General features: G+C 44.6%; 1 protein-coding gene across 3 annotated transcripts in view; it reads right to left on the minus strand.

Annotated features, from left to right (window-relative positions):
* abr (ABR activator of RhoGEF and GTPase) overlaps window positions 1–20,287 on the minus strand; it is a 387,908-nt gene that overhangs the window by 161,714 nt on the left and 205,907 nt on the right. For all 3 annotated transcript variants that reach the window (XM_083650474.1, XM_083650477.1, XM_083650475.1), the window contains 2 exons: window positions 19,745–19,852; window positions 11,056–11,116 (listed from right to left, as the gene is read on the minus strand). In XM_083650474.1, coding sequence (XP_083506600.1) covers window positions 11,056–11,116; window positions 19,745–19,852 — 169 coding nt within the window. The remainder of the gene's footprint in view (window positions 1–11,055; window positions 11,117–19,744; window positions 19,853–20,287) is intronic.

Genomic DNA, 20,287 nt, shown 5'->3' on the forward strand with positions numbered 1-20,287 from the left:
GAAATCAAAACAACCCGGTCTGGGACATCAAAATGTGGAAACCCGTTTTTTTCTAATTGATCATCAAATCACGTTTTCTTCACGTGAAAATTGGGCACTTTTCAATTTCCCAACTGAAACGCCGCATACAGCATTCTAGTCGAGCGAGGCTCCGCGAGACGGAGCTCCGCGAATCACATGCGCACCTCGCGCTCTGGCAGATGCTTTTATAGTCAGAACGGCAGCCAAGTGATCAGCATGTATTGTACAATGATAATAGTGAGAACAGCCCGTGAAAAGTCGCAATGAAACGCTATTATGTGCAGTACTGAGTGCGCTTTCACTCTCAAACAGCCGTATATCAGCACATGAATGAATCACCAAACTTGTTTTTACTGAATAGCCGTTTCAGTTCTCAGCCCTGATAGCCTACTCTGTGCTGCTTTTAATCTCTCTCAACACAACACATTTACTTGTTGAAATGACGAAAAACGAACAGTTGCAAATCAAAGTTTAGCCTACCACATGTCAAGAAATGTGGTGAAAACACAGCTCAGTGTTCAGGGCTCAGTGGCTTGAAAGCGTCCATATTTGTTGAGAAGCCGTGTGGTGTGGAGGTCGCGCTGCTAGAAAAATCTTCAGGTACGCGCTGTGTGGCTGCGGGGGCGCGCCCAACACATTGACGTCATTTGACGCTCGCACCCCTCGCTCCTCCCCCATGCCTGGCGCAGCATGGCGACCATAAAAACAAGCTTAAAGGCATCTGCTTTTTGTATGCAGGGCAAGTCATCCCTCCAGGCAGGCATGACTCTGCTCCCAAGCAGAGCTGGAGACAGAACTACACTTCCCTGTGAACGGAACACTTCTCTATTGGGGATGCAGCCCTTTTAAACTGTGGAACACCCTCCCAGAGAATATTAAGGGAGGCGGACTCTGTAAGCATTTTCAAACGACTGCTAAAAACTTAGCTTCTCACATTAGCTTTTGAATAGCCTGCAGTTAATGGTTTCTGTGAGGGTCAGGATCTCAACAGAACTGACACGGGCAGGTATGAATTTTCATTGGTCTTGTCCCGGCTTACTTGCACCTGAGTGAACACTATGTGGTGGGACAAAGCCTTAACCCGGTCTGATTCTCAGCCATCTGTGGAGGGTGAGGTCTTTGCCTTAGGGCAGTGAGATCACAATATGTATCTAAAAGTGGGAATATTTGTTGGGTTATTTTACATGTATCTTTCTATTTTTACTTGATTTAATTATTGTATACACTTTGAGCTGCATCTTGTGTATGTAAGGTGCTATACAAATAAAGGTGGTTAATATATTATTATAATATGTACACCATTGGCCATTGCTCCTCCATTTGTGCTACAGACATGCTCCCTCTCTACTACTTCTTCTCTCTCTCTGTAGACTCGCTATCAGTGGTTCGTTCTCCTTTCTTGTCGCCCCCTACTTGAACTAAAGGAGATGAAAGAGAGAGAGAGTGATTTTAAACCTACAGGGAGCATGTTCAGATCTACTGATGGGGCTTGGCAATAGGGTTGGCACGATGGACGATGGCATCGACCATCGTGATTGGCCGGCCCTCCATCGACCTCTGAGCCTTCTACATCAGATCATCGTAATTAATTATCTGTTTGAATTAAAATTGTGCCGTTTTAATAATAAAAAAGGCCAAGTCCACTTACTGTAATGCGCAGGGGACGTGCCGGCGGCATTAAACAAGCGCACCCAGTTCAGTTCAGATAAGCCTCTCCTCCCCCTCCTCCTCCTCCTCCTCCGCTCTACTGCTTCTCTGAACTGGGTGTGCTTGTTTAATGTCGCCGGGGCGTCCCTCACGCGTGAAAAGTCGGCTGTGTTGTTGTGAAAACCTTTTAAGACAAAGAAGAAACTTCACGTTCTTCCCTGTTTTCAACCCAAAGTGAGTACAAGTCTTCAACTGTGAATTTAACTCGCCTGTTTCCAAAGTGAAAGTTGGGAGTCGCTACTCGCTCCAGATACAGCAGCTGGGTTTCTCTAGCCATTTCTCCTAAACTCAGGTTCAAAAGCCCACGCGAATCTAACGTTATATCAGCCAGTAATTCAGTCAGTTTTCTGCCAGCTAGTTAAATTCAACACACACACGTTGTTGGTGAGGATCTGTAATAACGTTATTTGTTTTGCGCCGTTCAAATTGCTGGTAGTGACAGCCACTGCCCACTTTAGTCGCCTGGCTCTGTGCTGTAGCACAGAGCAGAGGCTAATAGCCTATCCAAGCCCGCTGGTATCAGAGAGCTCAGCTGTCCTGTTGTTAACGTGAACGCATTGCAGCGGCTAGCCAAATGGAATTACAGCAACGCAGCGATAATTAATAAATAATTAATTATTCCCCCCACCCATTGACGATGCCATCATCCATCACTGTGAAACAATCACGATGGGTATTTGGATGACATCGCACAACCCTACTTGGCAAATTAAATTTTACACAATCTCTCACGTTCGCTCTCACACACACACACACACACACACACACACACACACACACACACACACACACAACCCAAATCCTTTAGAGGGCCCTGCTGACTCTCTTTGAAGTTTCTTCAAATACAGTAATGCGGCCTCCATCATCGGTCTTGGCTCAGTAAACCAATAGCGCCACCTCTGGGATAATTCACTACCACAGGACCTGCACTCAATACAAGGGCCAAGTTACACCAGCTGGCCAAAAATCAGCTTTTCAACCGCTTCAACTGCCATTATGTGATGAAGTATAGTCTGGCAATTACTTACCGGTACACTAGATATAGAGTTTTGAGTTACCATACTAATTTGATTCGACTGAATAATAATCAAGAAAGAATTGTCTTCATGGGGGGGGGGGTTCAGATGAAGTATGCAGGCTGTTTTTGTTCTTTGTTTTTTGTTTGTCTAACACAATGTGAACCTGTGGTTGGATGCTGTTGTAATGCGGTGCGGTGGCGCAGCACTGCAATTTATTTATTGTGTGTACATGCTGTCTACCTTTATTTGTGTGCTATCTTTACGGGTTGTGTTTTAGTTTTTAGTTTTTGTTTTTTTTGGTGTGTGCGTGAGTCTATGCCGGATTGTAAATTGTACTGGACTGATGTTTGAACATCTGCCAAGGAAACAATAAAAATCATAATTGAAAAAAAGAAAGAAAAAAGAATCGTCTGCATAATGCAGGATAAAATCATGAGTGGGCACTTTTACAATGTCTACCACGGAATATTGCATTAGACTCAACCCAGGTTTTTGACGGGTGGAAAACCAAAAATAGCGAAGAGAAGAAGAGAGAGAGAGACGAAAGAGAGAGGGAGGAAAGAGAGAGAGGAAAGAGAGAGAAGACCTTTGATGTTCTTTTAATAAAACATCACTGTCACTTAAAATACAAAATTAAAACTCACATGTTGCTGCATCGACGCCCCCATAGACCTAATGCCCCCCCCCCCACACACACACCACAGGAAACCGCAGCAGCAACAACAAACCAACCAACAGCAGAGAAAAGACATAGCCCAACCCACACCTCTCTGCAAAGATAAAAGAGAGAGAGAAGAGAGAGAGAGAGGAAAGAGAGAGAGAGAGAGAGAGAGAGAAAGAGAGGGAGGGAGGGAGGATTATTGGAAGTCGATGACCTGCCACAGCAAAGTGCTTCTGATTGGCCCCATTCTCAAGGTCGCCTTGATGACATGGCTGACGACGGACAGACTGTTCATCTTTGCTAACAAGGGGACAGGCTATGTGGGCACAGCGCAGGCCTCACGCACGTACGCGCACGCACACACACGTAGGACACAGGGACTTCCAGCTTACAACGCTCAACACTTGACCCAAAGTCAGACATGAGTCATGGCCGAGGTAACAAGAAGAAGAGACGATCGAGAGCAAGAGGTAGTGGTGCGCAGCAGGAGGTAGTGGTAGGTAGAGGTAGTGGTACGCAGCAGGAGGTAGTGGTAGGTAGAGGTAGTGGTGCGCAGCAGGAGGTAGTGGTAGGTAGAGGTAGTGGTGCGCAGCAGGAGGTAGTGGTAGGTAGAGGTAGTGGTGCGCAGCAGGAGGTAGTGGTAGGTAGAGGTAGTGGTGCGCAGCAGGAGGTAGAGGTAGGTAGAGGTAGTGGTGCGCAGCAGGAGGTAGTGGTAGGTAGAGGTAGTGGTGTGCAGCAGGAGGTAGTGGTAGGTAGAGGTAGTGGTACGCAGCAGGAGGTAGAGGTAGGTAGTGGTGCACAGCAGGAGGTAGTGGTAGGTAGAGGTAGTGGTGCGCAGCAGGAGGTAGTGGTAGGTAGAGGTAGTGGTGCGCAGCAGGAGGTAGTGGTAGGTAGAGGTAGTGGTACGCAGCAGGAGGTAGTGGTAGGTAGAGGTAGTGGTACGCAGCAGGAGGTAGTGGTAGGTAGTGGTGCACAGCAGGAGGTAGTGGTAGGTAGAGGTAGTGGTGCGCAGCAGGAGGTAGTGGTAGGTAGAGGTAGTGGTACGCAGCAGGAGGTAGTGGTAGGTAGTGGTGCACAGCAGGAGGTAGTGGTAGGTAGAGGTAGTGGTGCGCAGCAGGAGGTAGTGGTAGGTAGAGGTAGTGGTGCGCAGCAGGAGGTAGTGGTAGGTAGAGGTAGTGGTACGCAGCAGGAGGTAGTGGTAGGTAGAGGTAGTGGTACGCAGCAGGAGGTAGTGGTAGGTAGAGGTAGTGGTACGCAGCAGGAGGTAGTGGTAGGTAGTGGTGCACAGCAGGAGGTAGTGGTAGGTAGAGGTAGTGGTGCGCAGCAGGAGGTAGTGGTAGGTAGAGGTAGTGGTACGCAGCAGGAGGTAGTGGTAGGTAGTGGTGCACTGCAGGAGGTAGTGGTAGGTAGAGGTAGTGGTGCGCAGCAGGAGGTAGTGGTAGGTAGAGGTAGTGGTGCGCAGCAGGAGGTAGTGGTAGGTAGAGGTAGTGGTACGCAGCAGGAGGTAGTGGTAGGTAGAGGTAGTGGTGCGCAGCAGGAGGTAGTGGTAGGTAGAGGTAGTGGTGTGCAGCAGGAGGTAGTGGTAGGTAGAGGTAGTGGTACGCAGCAGGAGGTAGTGGTAGGTAGAGGTAGTGGTGCGCAGCAGGAGGTAGTGGTAGGTAGAGGTAGTGGTGTGCAGCAGGAGGTAGTGGTAGGTAGAGGTAGTGGTACGCAGCAGGAGGTAGTGGTAGGTAGAGGTAGTGGTGCGCAGCAGGAGGTAGTGGTAGGTAGAGGTAGTGGTACGCAGCAGGAGGTAGTGGTAGGTAGAGGTAGTGGTGCGCAGCAGGAGGTAGTGGTAGGTAGAGGTAGTGGTGTGCAGCAGGAGGTAGTGGTAGGTAGAGGTAGTGGTGTGCAGCAGGAGGTAGTGGTAGGTAGAGGTAGTGGTACGCAGCAGGAGGTAGTGGTAGGTAGAGGTAGTGGTGTGCAGCAGGAGGTAGTGGTAGGTAGAGGTAGTGGTACGCAGCAGGAGGTAGAGGTAGGTAGAGGTAGTGGTGTGCAGCAGGATTAACTGTGGGATCACATGTCACACCACACGCTTGTTTGATTCAGAGCATTTGTGTTTCTATTTGCATCCATTCGACCGTCACTGTATATGAATAAGCCTGATAGATTGGCTTACTTCAATGAAACCCATATAAAAGAGCTCACAAACCCTTTGAACGAATGGAAAGATGAGGGGAAGGAGGGGAGGAGAGAGGAGGGAAGGAACAGGGAAGTAGAGAAGCAGTGGAGCAGGTAACCGGTATGGATTAACTGGTATCTGGTCGTGGCTGGAGAAACCCTTCCGCTGCCTCGTCAGGTAATTAGGGACCGTCTGCACAAAACAGCAATCAAAGCAGCGGGTGCTGTGAAAAGCTGACTGTTATATATGGGAATATGAAACTAGCTGCTTGCTTTCTCATTCATTTGAACTACAGTAGCATGGTAACCTATGTAGTACATCCAACAACACATGGTCTGTCACACATGGTCTCTCTGTCGTCTATAAAGAAGTCAGAGGGATCTGGCTATGATAACTGAGGTAGCTTGAGTTAGATTCTACCTCGTTTGCGCTGCATAAATCAACAGACACTTCACAGGTACATGCTGCTGAAAGTTGACATGTGCGTAAACACACACAAACAAACATCCACCAGAACCACCCACCCTTTCTCATGGTGAGAAAGCCTTCATCATGCCAACAGCCGCTTATCCATAATTTAGATCAGTGATTCCATACCAGGGGTACTTGATCAGCTTTCAGGGGGTAGGCAGAAAGATAGGGGATACAATTCATTTCCAAAAAGAAAAAGAACATTTCAAGTCATTTCATAAGCCCATTGCTAAAATTTTACATGCGCAACTAGCACAAGAATTTCACACGTGACGTGATACTTGTGAATCTTGCCTCTATACATACATCCACACACAAACACACACACACGCACAGACACACTTCTGTCCTCTCTTGAACTCATCCTCTCCATTCTGCCTTTACACATGCTTGACTCATCTCTCTGCATCCTCCTCTGCGTTGGGTGTTGTATGCTATAAGGTGCGAGTCATCCTCGTCTCTCAGTCCTCGGGCAAAGCAGCATATTCAGGAGGATAATCCCTCACACAGGCTCCGACACTTAACTACCTACATCGCCTCAACTACATGAACACATTCACTTTCCCAAATCAACACCGCACAAAATCAAGACAAAACCACACAACGCGTAGGTATCCAAAATGCCTATCAGCTATGGCAACATCCCAAATCTGTTTCTTAGGATATCTGACAGCTGATCTTAACTTCACTGCAAACACACCGCCAGAGACGACTGTAGCATCCAAGAGACACAGACGTTCAAATCCATAGAAAAACAACAGAAAAGCAGTGATCCAAGTTGCCTGAATGGAACGGTGGACGCTCCTATCATGCGGCTGTTACCGTATGTGCAGTTACAACACAGTCTAAGGACCAGTAGCACCTCCATGTCCCTCTGTTGCTCTCTGCACTCGGTGCTCCAGCTCAATGCCTCCTTTCTCAGCCCGAGAGAGAGAGAGAAACAAGAGACGAGAGAGGGGAAGACAGAGAGAGAGCGAGCGCGCGTGCGTGCGCGTTCACACATGTGCCGGTTTGCTTCCCAAAGCCCGCCGCTGCATACACAAGTAGAAGGGGCAGAGCTGGAGTCTTAAAGCACCAACACAGCCGCAGACTAATAGAGGGGTTACCAAGTTTTGTTTTGCTTGTGATCCCACATTGATGGTACGGAAATCTAGGGACCCCAGATGCAGAACGCTGCCCTATTATAGTAGTAAACGCCACCCTATTATTGCTCAAGTGATATCACTCAATGATGACATCACAATTGCGCGAGTGACAACAATTCGGACTTTAATCTCAGAATTCGGACTTAAACTCAGAAGTCAAATACATTTTTCACGTGTCCTCTTCTGTAGTTTTAAATTGTGTGTGGTGTAAAAAAAAGAAAGGCATTGGAATTCCATGCGACCCAACTTGGGGTCGTGACCCCACGTTTGGGAACCACTTATTGATAATATAATAGATGAACAGAGCGTGATAGTACTTATTGATAGTATACTTATTGATAGTATAATAGATGGATGAACTGAGCGTGACGTCACCATTGGGTTTTGATACCAGAAAGTGAGGCTTGAATCTCCCGCTTCCTGGTAATATTTGATTGGATTAATGGATTTTGCTACAGGGAAGAACGGGAAGAGGGGGTGGGGTACGTGAGGCTGTTGGGGGAGTGTCCGAATTTGTCTCACACAGGCTTGAACTGACTGCCATCTTGTTGTTGGCTTCTGGTTGCTAGCTTGCTAGCTCGCTAGCTGGCTGGTTGCAGTGGTGAAATGGTCCAGAAAAACTAAATACATAATAACTTTTAGCCCGAAGGTCTGGCCGAGTAGCAGTCCAGCCAGCCGACCACCGTCTTGTCCAGGGCCTGGCCAAGAGACCATGGTGTGGTGTGAGCCTCCAGCCTGCTAGCTGCTGCTAAGCCTCCACAAGGTAAACTGCCATTATACTTATTATATCTCTGGGTAAACTCAAAACTTTATAACTGAGGTGGATTTGATCACGCACTTGGTGCTCTGCTATGTTGGACTGTTTGAGTGATGCTCATGTTTGTAAGCTAACGCTAGCTCGATTAGCATCGTATGCTAACGTAAACATGTGAGCAAGGTGGCACCGTTGCTATGACTGTAACCGAAATTTTGAGACGTGGCATTAACGTTATACAGTGATTAATATAACACGGTGTCATTTGTTTCTTCAAGGGATGACCGTCGGAGTACCATGGAGCAGGAGCAGCAAAACACAACAGAGGCACATTGCCCCCTGATCAAAGGATTTGTGAAAATGAAGCTATGTTTTAAATGTTGCAACAGTAATACCCATGTGCATGGCTCATTATTCAATTTTCTGCTCTCCTGAGATTATAATGGTAACGTTAACATCGTGAGAATATTGCTGATCATCAGTTTAACTATGTTCAACCTAGGATATTGCAATAACACAAGCCAAATGCTGACCATAGACTGTATATAATGCTGACAGATTTGAGACTTTGAGAGATTTGCTTTGAACCATTTGGTATATGTATCTGCCAGTGTGCTTTTGTCAATAAACATTGCCAATAAAGATAACCTTGTTGTGTAGGCTATGTACTAATTAATCATGTACCCGAATGTACCACAAATATCACAGAATGAGCCCATTAGTTGTCTGGTCAGAGCAGGCAGGTTGGATAATAAAATGTGATACAGTATAAAGATCATTGTCGAGTGAACCAGCTTGGACCAGATGACGAGAGGAAGAAGAACATAAAGATGGAGAACCAACCCGACTGCTTCAAATCAACGAATGCTTTATATTTATTGAAATATGGTTATCTGTAACAATTCGGCATACATAGGCTACACCAGGGATACTCAACTTGCTTTGCCCGGGGGCCACTTTCGTGAAATGATAGAAGGCCAGGGGCCAGTTAATAAACAAACATTCTTAAAGTTTGAATTATATCGAAATATATGTTGCATGGTGTAGCGGCTACACTGTAGGCGCTACACCATGCAACATATATTTCGATATACTTCAAACTTTGAGAATGGTTCCTTTCCCACCATGGTGGGCTGGACTGCTGTGAAATGGTTAGATTTGCTTGGTGGATTATCTATATATGCCTAATTTACCAGAAGACATTTTCGTGCAAGATCTTCTATGAGTTCTATCGATCCTATAAAGTATGTTTTCCAATAATCATGAGACATTAAATTGCTGAACATAGGTCAACAATCAACTCAGGATGGAAATGGGCGAAGCAGACAACACGTCATATTCAGTGGGCAGATGTTCCTGCACAGAGCCAGCATTTCAACAACCAACGGTGGAAGTGGATCGCACATTTTTGCATGTCACGTTCAACATGTGCCGTTGCACATGTACTTGAACTTACAGTACCCGGGAAGTACCGCAGCACCCGGCGAGTACCGCAGCATGGCCTGTTTGTTTGGGCTTGGTGTGTTGCAGCACCGGGGGAGTAGTGCAGCATGGCCTGTTTGTTTGGGCTTGGTGTGTTGCAGCACCGGGGGAGTAGTGCAGCATGGCCTGCTTGTTTGGGCTTGGTGTGTTGCAGCACCGGGGGAGTAGTGCAGCATGGCCTGTTTGTTTGGGCTTGGTGTGTTGGAGCACCCGGCGAGTACCGCAGCATGGCCTGCTTGTTTGGGCTTGGTGTGTTGCAGCACCGGGGAAGTAGTGCAGCATGGCCTGTTTGTTTGGGCTTGGTGTGTTGGAGCACCCGGCGAGTACCGCAGCATGGCCTGCTTGTTTGGGCATGGTGTGTTGCAGCACCGGGGGAGTAGTGCAGCATGGCCTGTTTGTTTGGGCTTGGTGTGTCAACAGTTACAAAGGCACTATGCCAGCGGGTAATTTCATTTCCAACCGGACAGCGCCTCCATAGCCATTTTCCCACATGCGCTTTTTACCGCTAAATGACCGGAACGCGGTCTAATGCGTTCATGTGTGAAAGTTGTTGTTCCGGTATAAGCGCGACCCCGTCATCGTGGACATTTCACCAGTTTCGAGCCAGTCAGAAGAGCGGTATGCGCGATCAGGGACACAAGTGAGAAACGGGTCCAGTCATTTGCCGGAACAGGCGGTCCTTCTCATGGGCGAGGTGTACACACGTTGCTTAATGTTCCAGCAGGCATAATCTAATCATTCGCGCACATTAAAGCAAACTGGCGAAATTATCTTGTGATAATAAGAGCGGTATGTCAGCTTCATGTGTGGGCGTGCTGATTTCCCCCTCTCCCCTCTCTGCTGCCTGCTCGCTCCAAGCCCGGACACATCAAACGAAGCCAGTCTGTAAAAAGTGCTTCAACGCGACGCAGGTGAACAGATAAACATCGAACCAGCCAGGCTATTTCTCTCAGACACGGATCCCAACTTCTTCAAATATTTCAGTTCAAAGGCTGGTTAGCGAATGTGAATGATACAACATACATGCCCTCTTAAGTCAAACGAGTGTGATTTATTGTGTGACAAGCAAACTTATTTCACCATCGGAGTTTTGCCGACACGTCACTCCCCACCCGCTCTGCAGTGCCGCCCCGCCCCCCAACATACAGGCAATTTCGCTGCTATATTCCCACATGCGAGCGAGCAGGTGTGAAGGGAAATTCCGGGAAATGTCCGATATTGACTTACAGGTAATTTTCCGGTATGCATGTGGAAAAACGGCTCATGACACAATTGAAGGCTCAAGCTGTGCGTCCCCATTCGTAAACAATGAGATTCGTTTGTCTCGCCGTGGTGGTTACATAGCAAACCCAATTGGAGCCATTCACACTGAAATCAACCCATGTCTGACCCATCCCGCCAAGCCGAGTAAAATCAACCTGGGTACAAGTGGCTGCATCTTGGTCTGAAAGGGGTATAACACACAGACACAGATGGATAGACAGACAGACAGACAGACAGACAAGACAGACAGACAGACAAGACAGACAAGACAGACAGACAGACAAGACAGACAGACAGACAGACAGACAAGACAGACAGAGACAGACAGACAGACAGACAGACAGAGACAGACAGACAAGACAGACACTTACCCTCCATTGTGACAATTGTGGTACAGTCCCTGGAATCTTTAGGACCTTTTACTTTGAGGTTCTGAAAAAAGAGAAGTGTGGATTAATCCATTTCATCAGGCACACACACACACACACACACACACACACACACACACACACACACACACACACACACACACACACACACACACACACACACACACACACAAAGCTAGTGCCCCATGTGGGCCTGGCAGAGGCTGACAGAACTAATGAAGACGTATTGGGTCTGCACTGCAGCAGACTCCTTTTTACATCCACCCAAACACACACTGCAACACACACCTCTCCAGGGTGTCTGTGAACGAAGATTCATCAAGTGAAGGGTTTGCTTCCAAAAGTGCTGCGTACTTTGATAATAAAGTGCTTTGGACTTGAGGATTTAAAGGAGAATTCAGTTTTTTTTACACCCTGGACCTTATTTCCAGCTTTAAATATGATGTTTGACAACTTCGGTTTGATTAGCATCAGCAGAAACGATAATCAGTTTGAAGTGCGACCTGAAAACGAGGAAAACAGGGCATGTGAAAGGTCGACACACAGCGGCACATACAGTATGTACAGTATGCTTATTATATTAGAGAGAGAACGAGATAAGAGCGATCTAATGTAGCTCCGTGCCACAGCCTGCTCTGTCTGCTCTCGGTCACATAGATAGCAGCTCCCGCTGTATTTGCTGCTTGTAATCCATATATGATGTTATTCCATACAGGTGGCTATCAAATTCAAATGAATCGTCTATATTCTCTTAAACAGATATTGTTACGGCCCCCTCGGCCTTATTTATTTCTATAATATTACACTTCTGGTTTATGCCTATTGTAACATTACATTTTGTGTTTTACCTACTGCATGTGATGGTGTTTTACTTACTGTATGTGATGGGGTGTCACAGGGTGTCACAGCTTACTTACTGTATGTGATGGGGGTGTCACAGGGTGTCACAGCTTACTTACTGTATGTGATGGTGTGTTACAGTTTACTTACTGTATGTGATGGTGTGTCACAGCTTACTTACTGTATGTGATGGTGTGTCACAGCTTACTTACTGTATGTGATGGTGTGTTACAGTTTACTTACTGTATGTGATGGTGTGTCACAGCTTACTTACTGTATGTGATGGTGTGTTACAGTTTACTTACTGTATGTGATGGTGTGTTACAGTTTACTTACTGTATGTGATGGGGTGTTACAGTTTACTTACTGTATGTGATGGTGTGTCACAGCTTACTTACTGTATGTGATGGGGTGTCACAGCTTACTTACTGTATGTGATGGTGTGTTACAGCTTACTTACTGTATGTGATGGGGTGTTACAGCTTACTTACTGTATGTGATGGTGTGTCACAGCTTACTTACTGTATGTGATGGGGTGTTACAGTTTACTTACTGTATGTGATGGGGTGTTACAGTTTACTTACTGTATGTGATGGTGTGTCACAGCTTACTTACTGTATGTGATGGTGTGTTACAGCTTACTTACTGTATGTGATGGTGTGTCACAGCTTACTTACTGTATGTGATGGGGTGTCACAGTTTACTTACTGTATGTGATGGTGTGTCACAGCTTACTTACTGTATGTGATGGTGTGTTACAGCTTACTTACTGTATGTGATGGTGTGTCACAGCTTACTTACTGTATGTGATGGGGTGTCACAGTTTACTTACTGTATGTGATGGTGTGTTACAGTTTACTTACTGTATGTGATGGGGTGTTACAGTTTACTTACTGTATGTGATGGTGTGTCACAGCTTACTTACTGTATGTGATGGTGTGTTACAGTTTACTTACTGTATGTGATGGGGTGTTACAGTTTACTTACTGTATGTGATGGTGTGTCACAGCTTACTTACTGTATGTGATGGTGTGTTACAGCTTACTTACTGTATGTGATGGTGTGTCACAGCTTACTTACTGTATGTGATGGGGTGTCACAGTTTACTTACTGTATGTGATGGTGTGTCACAGCTTACTTACTGTATGTGATGGTGTGTTACAGCTTACTTACTGTATGTGATGGTGTGTCACAGCTTACTTACTGTATGTGATGGGGTGTCACAGTTTACTTACTGTATGTGATGGTGTGTTACAGTTTACTTACTGTATGTGATGGGGTGTTACAGTTTACTTACTGTATGTGATGGGGTGTCACAGCTTACTTACTGTATGTGATGGGGTGTCACAGCTTACTTACTGTATGTGATGGGGGTGTCACAGGGTGTCACAGCTTACTTACTGTATGTGATGGTGTGTTACAGTTTACTTACTGTATGTGATGGTGTGTCACAGCTTACTTACTGTATGTGATGGGGTGTCACAGCTTACTTACTGTATGTGATGGGGTGTTACAGTTTACTTACTGTATGTGATGGTGTGTTACAGCTTACTTACTGTATGTGATGGTGTGTTACAGCTTACTTACTGTATGTGATGGTGTGTTACAGCTTACTTACTGTATGTGATGGTGTGTTACAGTTTACTTACTGTATGTGATGGGGTGTCACAGCTTACTTACTGTATGTGATGGGGTGTCACAGTTTACTTACTGTATGTGATGGTGTGTTACAGTTTACTTACTGTATGTGATGGGGTGTTACAGTTTACTTACTGTATGTGATGGTGTGTTACAGTTTACTTACTGTATGTGATGGTGTGTTACAGTTTACTTACTGTATGTGATGGTGTGTTACAGTTTACTTACTGTATGTGATGGTGTGTTACAGTTTACTTACTGTATGTGATGGGGTGTTACAGTTTACTTACTGCATGTGATGGTGTGTTACAGTTTACTTACTGTATGTGATGGTGTGTTACAGTTTACTTACTGTATGTGATGGGGTGTCACAGCTTACTTACTGTATGTGATGGTGTGTTACAGTTTACTTACTGTATGTGATGGGGTGTTACAACTTACTTACTGTATGTGATGGGGTGTCACAGCTTACTTACTGTATGTGATGGTGTGTTACAGCTTACTTACTGTATGTGATGGTGTGTCACAGCTTACTTACTGTATGTGATGGTGTGTTACAGCTTACTTACTGTATGTGATGGTGTGTTACAGTTTACTTACTGTATGTGATGGTGTGTTACAGCTTACTTACTGTATGTGATGGTGTGTTACAGCTTACTTACTGTATGTGATGGTGTGTCACAGTTTACTTACTGTATGTGATGGTGTGTTACAGCTTACTTACTGTATGTGATGGTGTGTTACAGCTTACTTACTGTATGTGATGGTGTGTTACAGCTTACTTACTGTATGTGATGGGGTGTTACAGCTTACTTACTGTATGTGATGGGGTGTCACAGCTTACTTACTGTATGTGATGGTGTGTTACAGCTTACTTACTGTATGTGATGGGGTGTTACAGCTTACTTACTGTATGTGATGGGGTGTCACAGCTTACTTACTGTATGTGATGGGGTGTCACAGTTTACTTACTGTATGTGACGGTGTGTCACAGTTTACTTACTGTATGTGACGGGGTGTCACAGTTTACTTACTGTATGTGATGGTGTGTCACAGTTTACTTACTGTATGTGATGGTGTGTCACAGTTTACTTACTGTATGTGATGGGGTGTCACAGTTTACTTACTGTATGTGATGGTGTGTTACAGTTTACTTACTGTATGTGATGGTGTGTCACAGCTTACTTACTGTATGTGATGGTGTGTTACAGCTTACTTACTGTATGTGATGGTGTGTCACAGCTTACTTACTGTATGTGATGGTGTGTCACAGCTTACTTACTGTATGTGATGGTGTGTTACAGCTTACTTACTGTATGTGATGGGGTGTTACAGTTTACTTACTGTATGTGATGGTGTGTCACAGCTTACTTACTGTATGTGATGGTGTGTTACAGCTTACTTACTGTATGTGATGGGGTGTTACAGCTTACTTACTGTATGTGATGGTGTGTCACAGTTTACTTACTGTATGTGATGGGGTGTTACAGCTTACTTACTGTATGTGATGGGGTGTCACAGTTTACTTACTGTATGTGATGGGGTGTCACAGTTTACTTACTGTATGTGACGGGGTGTCACAGTTTACTTACTGTATGTGATGGTGTGTCACAGTTTACTTACTGTATGTGATGGTGTGTCACAGCTTACTTACTGTATGTGATGGTGTGTCACAGCTTACTTACTGTATGTGATGGTGTGTCACAGCTTACTTACTGTATGTGATGGGGTGTTACAGTTTACTTACTGTATGTGATGGGGTGTTACAGCTTACTTACTGTATGTGATGGTGTGTTACAGCTTACTTACTGTATGTGATGGGGGTGTCACAGGGTGTTACAGCTTACTTACTGTATGTGATGGGGGTGTCACAGGGTGTTACAGCTTACTTGCTGTATGTGATGGTGTGTCACAGCTTACTTACTGTATGTGATGGTGTGTCACAGCTTACTTACTGTATGTGATGGTGTGTCACAGCTTACTTGCTGTATGTGATGGTGTGTCACAGCTTACTTACTGTATGTGATGGTGTGTTACAGCTTACTTACTGTATGTGATGGGGTGTTACAGCTTACTTACTGTATGTGATGGGGTGTTACAGCTTACTTACTGTATGTGATGGGGTGTTACAGCTTACTTACTGTATGTGATGGGGTGTCACAGCTTACTTACTGTATGTGATGGTGTATTACAGTTTACTTACTGTATGTGATGGTGTGTTACAGCTTACTTACTGTATGTGATGGGGTGTCACAGCTTACTTACTGTATGTGATGGGGTGGTACAGTTTACTTACTGTATGTGATGGGGTGTTACAGCTTACTTACTGTATGTGATGGTGTGTTACAGTTTACTTACTGTATGTGATGGTGTGTTACAGCTTACTTACTGTATGTGATGGTGTGTTACAGTTTACTTACTGTATGTGATGGTGTGTCACAGGTTACTTACTGTATGTGATGGGGTGTTACAGCTTACTTACTGTATGTGATGGGGTGTTACAGTTTACTTACTGTATGTGATGGAGTGTTACAGCTTAGTATGTGATGGTGTGTTACAGTTTACTTACTGTATGTGATGGTGTGTTACAGTTTACTTACTGTATGTGATGGTGTGTTACAGCTTACTTACTGTATGTGATGGGGTGTCACAGCTTACTTACTGTATGTGATGGGGTGTCACAGCTTACTTACTGTATGTGATGGGGTGTTACAGCTTACTTACTGTATGTCATGGGGTGTTACAGCTTACTTACTGTATGTGATGGGGTGTCACAGCTTACTTACTGTATGTGATGGGGTGTCACAGCTTACTTACTGTATGTGATGGTGTGTTACAGCTTACTTACTGTATGTGATGGTGTGTTACAGTTTACTTACTGTATGTGACGGTGTGTCACAGCTTACTTACTGTATGTGATGGTGTGTTACAGCTTACTTACTGTATGTGATGGTGTGTCACAGCTTACTTACTGTATGTGATGGTGTGTTACAGTTTACTTACTGTATGTGATGGTGTGTCACAGCTTACTTACTGTATGTGATGGTGTGTCACAGCTTACTTACTGTATGTGATGGTGTGTCACAGCTTACTTACTGTATGTGATGGTGTGTCACAGCTTACTTACTGTATGTGTTGGTGTGTCACAGCTTACTTACTGTATGTGATGGGGTGTCACAGCTTACTTACTGTATGTGATGGTGTGTTACAGCTTACTTACTGTATGTGATGGTGTGTTACAGTTTACTTACTGCATGTGATGGTGTGTCACAGCTTACTTACTGTATGTGATGGTGTGTTACAGCTTACTTACTGTATGTGATGGGGTGTCACAGCTTACTTACTGTATGTGATGGTGTGTCACAGCTTACTTACTGTATGTGATGGGGTGTTACAGTTTACTTACTGTATGTGATGGGGTGTTACAGCTTACTTACTGTATGTGATGGGGTGTTACAGCTTACTTACTGTATGTGATGGTGTGTTACAGCTTACTTACTGTATGTGATGGGGTGTTACAGTTTACTTACTGTATGTGATGGGGTGTCACAGCTTACTTACTGTATGTGATGGTGTGTTACAGCTTACTTACTGTATGTGATGGTGTGTTACAGCTTACTTACTGTATGTGATGGTGTGTTACAGTTTACTTACTGTAGGTGATGGTGTGTTACAGCTTACTTACTGTAGGTGATGGTGTGTTACAGCTTACTTACTGTATGTGATGGGGTGTCACAGCTTACTTACTGTATGTGATGGTGTGTTACAGCTTACTTACTGTATGTGATGGTGTGTTACAGTTTACTTACTGTATGTGATGGTGTGTTACAGTTTACTTACTGTATGTGATGGTGTGTTACAGTTTACTTACTGTAGGTGATGGTGTGTTACAGCTTACTTACTGTATGTGATGGGGTGTCACAGCTTACTTACTGTATGTGATGGGGTGTTACAGCCTCTGTACCAAAGCCTGGCCTTGGTTTGGTTTGGTGTGTGTGGCTCTGTTTCTTTTCCTGCCTCACTATCTCTGTCCCAGACAGGCCCCTCTGCTGCATTGATTGAGGGGAGGAGCCGTCCTCACCTGGAGCTGGTTGGCAATCAACGCCGATTGGCTGAGTCATCGCTGCTGATTGGCTGCTTCAGACCTGCATGTCCTACATAAGCTCCAGCGTTCCAAGATGGCACTGTGGGTCAGTGTTAGCGGAGCGCTCTGCATGCTTAACACTGGCCCTCCACCCTCCTTGCTCTCTCCTCAAGCCCTTTTTGCATTAGCTCTGTTGTATTAGCTTTTTGCTACTTTCAGCTAATTTGAATTGTTTTTGGGTAGCTCTTTTTGTGGCCGTTGGTCACTTGACAGCCAACACTTGTTTGTGTGTGCTTTGAAGCTGTAGCTATTTCCATTAGCTGTCAGCCTATTTGCCCTCTCTGTAACTTTGTCTGAAGTTACTCTCATTGGTCTTGCCTTAGCCTATGCTTCTTGGCCTTTTGTTAGATGGAGCCTAACTATTTCTTATGCACACACTCATTGGCCTACTTAGCTACTGTTGTTTTTGATTTCTGTTTAAATGTTAATATTAAGGAAGCCCTGTAGGGGTGTGTCGCCCTTTGCGTTAATCCCCCTTTTTCTCCTGGTTTTCTATAGGTTAAGGAGGGTAGAATTGTCTTTTTGTTTATAGTCTATTTTATTTATACAGTAGGTAAACTGATTGGGCTTTGGCCACCCTGACGTCACTGTGCTTCCTTATTTGAACCAACCTTTGTTAAAATAAATCATTGTTTTGGTACACTTTAATTCAGCCTATTTCCCTTTTTCCTGGACTTCTTATGTTACACCTTTTCACCCTAGACACTCATTTAAGGGACGTAACATATATCATCAGTGTATATCATGCTAAGCTACATAACAGCTAACTACAGTCAATGTTGCAAGTCACCCAGATGTACCGGTACTTCTTTTCTTCTTCTTCTTCTGTTCCGCCGTATTACCAAGTCATAGTTGACTTGCATCCAGTTTATTGGGTAGTTATCTTACCCTGTCTGGCCTATTTATCTGATTATGGACGATTCATTTGAATTCAATGGCCGCCCGTATGGAATAACGTCATATATGGATTACAAGCAGCAAATGCAGCGGGAGCTCCCATCTATCTACCGGCGGCATTGAGGTACATTAGATCGCTCTTATCTTGTCTCTCTAATATAATGAGCATATGGGCATATGTGTGTCGGAAAATAGGCTATTTACAAGACATAAATACAGGCATTTAACATGCCTCGTTTTCAGGTCGCAGGTCAAACTGATTATCGTTTCTGCTGATGCTAATCAAACCAAAGTTGTCAGGGTGACTTAAACATATTTAAAGCTGGAAATAAGGTCCAGGGTGTAAAAATAACTCAACTCTCCTTTAATATTCCAAAATAAGAGATGATGATGATTCTGTCCTCTAAAGTGCAAATATTTTGCTCAGATAAGAGTTCAATTCAATCCTTGGGTACCAATCCTTACATGTATATCAATGTATTAACTTTATTATGGATCTTCTCTATTCTGTAAATTGTATTTAATGTAAGCATTATTGTCTCAATGATTATTGATGCAAGTTCCCTGTGAGGCACAGGTGCATTTTTGAGACAACTGGACTACCTGCACATAACCTCGCAGTTAAACATTCTAGGTGCAGCAGTATTGATGTTTCATAGTCAAATTAATTGTGACACCTTGGTATAATTACTGTAGACAAATGAGACCACGGTCAAGATGATGGTAGCCTTCATCACATGCTAGTGGTATAGTTAGTGCTGGTGCTTCTCAAAATTAAGACCACATTTCCCATAAAGCCCCACTGCTTCCTGTCGCAAAGCAGATGTTCTGGCTACTGAAGGGGAAAGCCGGTAGAGGCTGGCAATCTCCTTGGTGACAATCTTGTTTGTTTACAGTTATTATACTAATGACACAATTAATGCAGCAATGATTTGTTCATGTTACAATGCAGCACCTGTGATTTATTATGTCATCACATTTCTGGTCCAGGTAAAAAGGGTAAAAGAAGTGCGAAAGTTACAATGAAACTAAAATGACCCAGAAGCAGCCGGAATAATGACCCAATCTAATAATGACCCAGAAGCAGCCAGAATAATGACCCAATCTAATAATGACCCAGAAGCTGGCACTCAAGCATGTTCGTGAACGTACCTCAGAAATCTTCTGGAACTGGTTGTTGGCCTGGCTGCATTTCACCGCTGTCTCCAACGCCACCTTGTAGTTGTCCACAAAGGCCTTGTACACTCCCAGCTGGCTGGCCTGCAGCATGTAGAGACAGAGAGGATTATGTAGCATGTAGCGACAGAGAGGATTATGTAGCATGTAGAGACAGAGAGGATTATGTAGCATGTAGAGACAGAGAGGATTATGTAGCATGTAGCATGTAGAGACAGAGGATTATGTAGCATGTAGAGACAGAGAGGATTATGTAGCATGTAGAGACAGAGGATTATGTAGCATGTAGAGACAGAGGATTATGTAGCATGTAGCATGTAGAGACAGAGAGGATTATGTACCATGTAGCATGTAGAGACAGAGAGGATTATGTAGCATGTAGAGACAGAGAGGATTATGTAGCATGTAGCATGTAGAGACAGAGAGGATTATGTAGCATGTAGAGACAGAGAGGATTATGTAGCATGTAGCATGCAGAGACAGAGAGGATTATGTAGCATGTAGAGACAGAGAGGATTA

Source organism: Poromitra crassiceps (assembly GCF_964638095.1).
Source record: "Poromitra crassiceps genome assembly, chromosome: 1".
Lineage (NCBI taxonomy): Eukaryota > Metazoa > Chordata > Actinopteri > Beryciformes > Melamphaidae > Poromitra > Poromitra crassiceps.